General features: G+C 40.7%; 1 protein-coding gene across 1 annotated transcript; it reads left to right on the top strand.

Moving 5' to 3' along the window:
* The first annotated feature begins 2760 nt into the window (after positions 1–2760).
* Positions 2761–4007, top strand: LOC141844185 (uncharacterized). Its single transcript, XM_074732216.1, has 2 exons — positions 2761–2995; positions 3256–4007. Exons 1-2 carry the CDS (start codon positions 2834–2836, stop codon positions 3826–3828), a joined length of 735 nt encoding a protein of 244 aa, XP_074588317.1. The 5' UTR covers positions 2761–2833; the 3' UTR covers positions 3829–4007.
* The last annotated feature ends 532 nt before the right edge of the window (positions 4008–4539 follow it).

Below are 4539 nucleotides of genomic sequence, written 5' to 3'. Positions count from 1 at the left end.
ATAACCAACTCAATTATGCCCTAGGGGCTAGTTTTAAAGTTTCTTTTTAGCATAAGGTGGAATCCGCCATCCCAGTGACTTACACGGTTGCCCCCACGATCGTTTGTAAAGAGATAAATCGAGAAACTACAGTTGGTCATGACGGAAGAAGGCATTGCCTCAACTTCATCGAAATTCGATCCTTACCCACGTCAGCAACTCTGCTCTATCGTAACCAACTCAACTATGCCCCGGGGTTAATTTTAAAGTTTCTATTCTTCAGCAAAAGATGAAATCCGTCACCCCTGCGACTCTACACGGTCAGTCCCATGACCATCTATGAGGAGGTAAATCGAAAAGCTGTAGTTGGTCATGACAGAAAAGGACATTGCCTCGATTTCATCGAGATTCGACCCTTATCCATTTTAATAACTTGTTTCGTTATAATCAACTTAACTATGCCTCACATGTTAAAAGTTTCTCTTCTTCTCTTCTGCAAAAAGGTGTGTCTCACGGGCTAATTTGAGGAGGTAAAGTTTCTCAAAACATAAGAGAGTTGTTAATGAACCTCATTTACAATCTACATGAATAAGGATGTAGTATAGCTAAAAGTAGCTGTGACAAATGTTCAAACCCTAGACCATCTTAAATAGAATCGAAGTTAACTCGGTCTATTTCACTAGGGATAAAACAAACCAAACCTCATCCACTTCGGAACCAACTAGCTAGAACGTGCACTCATCTAATGGAGAATGAAGCCAAAGAGAGATCTCATTGAGATTCATAAGATGATGACAATGCCTTCTCTCCAAAAGGACAGACGACTGATATTATACACAACTTCCATGAGTACGCGGCTTGAAGATTAAATTAATTTTATTACTATACTAAGGCTCTCCGTCACAATGTTTTCTCTCCACTACAATGAAAAATATTTTAAGTCGTATATATATTATTGAGGATGATGATTAAATTATTTGCACGTCATTGTTTAATGTTAGGTTTTTCGATTTAGACAAAGAGAAGTAATGAATAAGCTAGCGAAAGAGGAACTAAAGCTATCAAGACCTAGGGTTATGATTGAAGATCTTGGATCCAGACAGGAGACGGGAGTCAGTATGAGAAGTTCGACACTAGTATCCCGAATGAATTAAGCTTGCAAATTGTAGGAAGATGAGTCCGATTGAAAAAAGAATGACCAAATAAAAAAAATCAAGAAGGGGAGTGTTCAACCACGTTAGCAACTAAGCACTAACTCTTTAATAGGCTCAGAATATTGACAACATTAAATTTTAAAGTTATTTTTTAACTATTGAGAATGATCATAATTCGTTACGTATTGATTGATCTACTTAGGTAATTTTTTTAATCTCGATTGATCTAACATTCAATGTGCATATATATATTACTCTGATGTATGAGTCAACTGAGTTTAATATAATTTGGATCATAGATTTGCAACTCCGTATCAGCGTACGCATGAGAGAGTCCATCATCCAAACACATTTATAATATAAAAAATTAAGATTCAATATAAATTAATCCTTATTGTCCTAAAATTTTTAACGTAAAACTAAATTCTCATCCTATTGAAGTCCATTTTCTATTTTTATTTCACTTTTCCAACAATTTTCATTATATTCCACTTTAACCTATCAAGTGAAGGACATTCTGGAGCTTCCTTCTCCATGATAACCTTCCTCTTCTTTGATATCAAATTTTTGCCTTAGTCTTTGTTTACTCTGAATGATGAAAAGGAGAATTCTTAAGAAAAAGCGAAGGAAAGGAAAGAGAAAAAGATAGACAGGGTAGACAAGAAGAAGGAAAATAAAAATAAAAAGATAAAAGAGAATCGTGATATGTGCAAGTCACCTCAAGGGGTCGTGCGAGCGACCTCGTAGGGCTACTGAGCCAACAACCTTACGAGGGCACCTCAAGGTTGTGGTCGGGTGAGCGATGTTGCGAGGCCGTCTCATGGGATTGCTATACGAACAACCTCACGGCCCTGCCTAGCAGGATCATTTTATTTGTGTAAAAGATGAAATCTGTCATGTCAACGATCTCACACAGTTGATCATACAATAATATGTGAGGAGATAAATTAAAAAACTATAGTTGATCACGACGGACAATGACATTATCTCGGTTTCGCAGAGATTCAGCAGGATCACTTCACAAGTAATTTTGCGAAGTCGCCAGTGCAATCATCGATCGCAATTGCATATATGGGGCCGTCATTCACGGTCGAGCGAGTGAGTCAGGAAGAAATTAGCTTTGTACAAACACCATAAAAGGAGGGAAATTGCTTTCCATTCGATTTCGATGGAAGTAAAAAATATCAAAAATTGATCAATCAAAATATCAAAAATTGATCAATCAACGGATTTATAAATCCGTCGTTCCATTAAATAAATAATAAAAAATAATAATAACTCATCCTTTCTTTTTAACTAAATAAGGAAAAAAAATTTACCCTGAAAATCATTCCAAAGTTTTTGTTTCTGTCGTCTTAAATATCCCACCAAGTCAACAGAGCATTAGAGTCACAAATTTTCTCATTTGAACGAGCAATTCATCGAGGGAACTTGGCGCAACGAGGCTCACACAGCGTTTCGAATTTTCCGTTGAGCCTGACAGCGTGGAAAAGGGCAACGCGCGGGACGCGTTTGCATTTAAATACGCTGACTTCGTCACCATGTTTCGTTTTCTAGAAAAATGGAAATTAATATATATATACCCCTTTAGTCCTTCCCCTGCAATCCATTACAACCCTGATCAACACAAGAAGCTGAGGCGGAAGAAGAAAGAAGAAGAAAGAAGAAAGAAGAAAAGAGAAGAGAGAGACAGATCGAGGATGGAGGAGAGGTATCTGGATCTGGTTATGGTGCCGCTGGGCCTTCTTCTTCAAGCAGCATACAACATCTGCCTTTTCTACACCGTGGCGAATCATCCCGATCGCACCGTCATCGGCCTCGACAAGAAGGTTCGGCAGCACTGGGTCAACACCATGATGCAGGTCAGTGCCTATTCCCTCGATCACTGTATGTTTTCTTCGTTGATTTACGGCGACTTGCGTTCCGGCTTTCGATTTTGATTTTTGTGCTCGATCGATGAACAAATTTGACGTTGAGGTAGCTCCGCTAAAGGGGATCTGAGATGTTAGTTTGATTGAGGTGTCTTTCATTTGATTTTGATCGTTTCAAGTGAACAATATTAAGAAATTTTTTTGGGGGAAAAAAATGAAAAATTGAGTATGAATCGGATCGACAACTGCAGGATCCGGTGAAGAACGGCGTGCTGGCGTTGCAGACGGTGCGCAACAGCATCATGGCGTCGACGGTTCTGGCGACGACGGCCATCACCCTCGCCACCGCCGTCTCCGCCTTCGTGAACGACGCCTCCTCGGCCTCCTCGGCCTCCTCCTCCCCCTTCGTGTACGGAAACACCTCCAACACCGCCTACTCGGTCAAGTACTTCGCCATCGCCGTCAGCTTCTTCACTGCCTTCCTCCTCCTCGTCCAGTCCATCCGCTACTACTCCCACACCGGCTTCCTACTCACTCACGCCGCCACCGCGGCGGAGCTGGAGGTGGAGCCCGCCTACGCGGCGTGGACCCTCAACCGGGGCAGTCTCTTCTGGTCCATGGGCCTCCGGGCCTTCTACCTCTCCTTCACTCTCTTCCTCTGGATTTTCGGCCCCATTCCGATGCTGGTCGGCAGCGTCGCCATCTGCGCCACCTTGTTCTTCTTGGATTCCACCTCCGCCTTCACCAGGAAGTACCACCAATCCATCATCGTCAAGCACAGCAGCTTGATCACTCCCCGCCCTGATTCATCACATATTGTATAATGTATGTTTGCCTTATTAATTCATTAATTGATTACATTAAGGCTAGGTTTGGTAGTTTGATAGTTTGGTAGGACGTAATGTAATCACGCTTGTAATGTAATCAAGTTTGTAATGTAATGTAATGTAATCAAGATTGTATTATTATGTTTGGTTGAAGAAATGCATGTAATTTTTGATTACATTATAGTATTTGATGTATATTATTTTCAGTAAAAAATATAATTTTTATTATTATAAAATACCAATAATATCCTTCCTTCCTAATCGGCCGGTCTCGTGGAGAGGGATCACCTACGATAGTGCCAACAGGGACAGAGAGGAGTAAACCTCAATAACAAAGTAATCAGATTGGGGTGGGTAACAAACTCACTGTACATATTTTGCAAAGTTGCAAAACCCTTAAATCAAAATTTGACAATAACTTGAGTACAGCCTAAGTTTCATATTAACATTAAGCAGCATTCAGACTGCTCCTTGTAAACAAGGATAAAGAAATTTAGACATCGATTTCCAGGTCCATCAGCGATGCAACTTACAGATCTGCTTAGTGCATATAAGATTGATTTCCGACATACGATAAGAGAAAAGGAAGGAGAACTTTAAGGTCCACAGCGATCCCAATGATACGAAGAAGCAAACACCCACCTGATCTACCAGCGGAGAAGCTCCCGATGGCATCACTCCTAGGGTTTCCTTCCGCATCGAGCCCCT

Source organism: Curcuma longa, chromosome 13 (genome assembly GCF_044706935.1).
Source record: "Curcuma longa cultivar G26 ecotype Majalengka, Jawa Barat chromosome 13, ITB_CL_G26_1.1, whole genome shotgun sequence".
Taxonomy (NCBI): Eukaryota; Viridiplantae; Streptophyta; class Magnoliopsida; order Zingiberales; family Zingiberaceae; genus Curcuma; species Curcuma longa.
The sequence above is the reverse complement of the archived record's forward strand: the minus strand, read 5'-3'. Positions and strand labels throughout refer to the sequence as shown.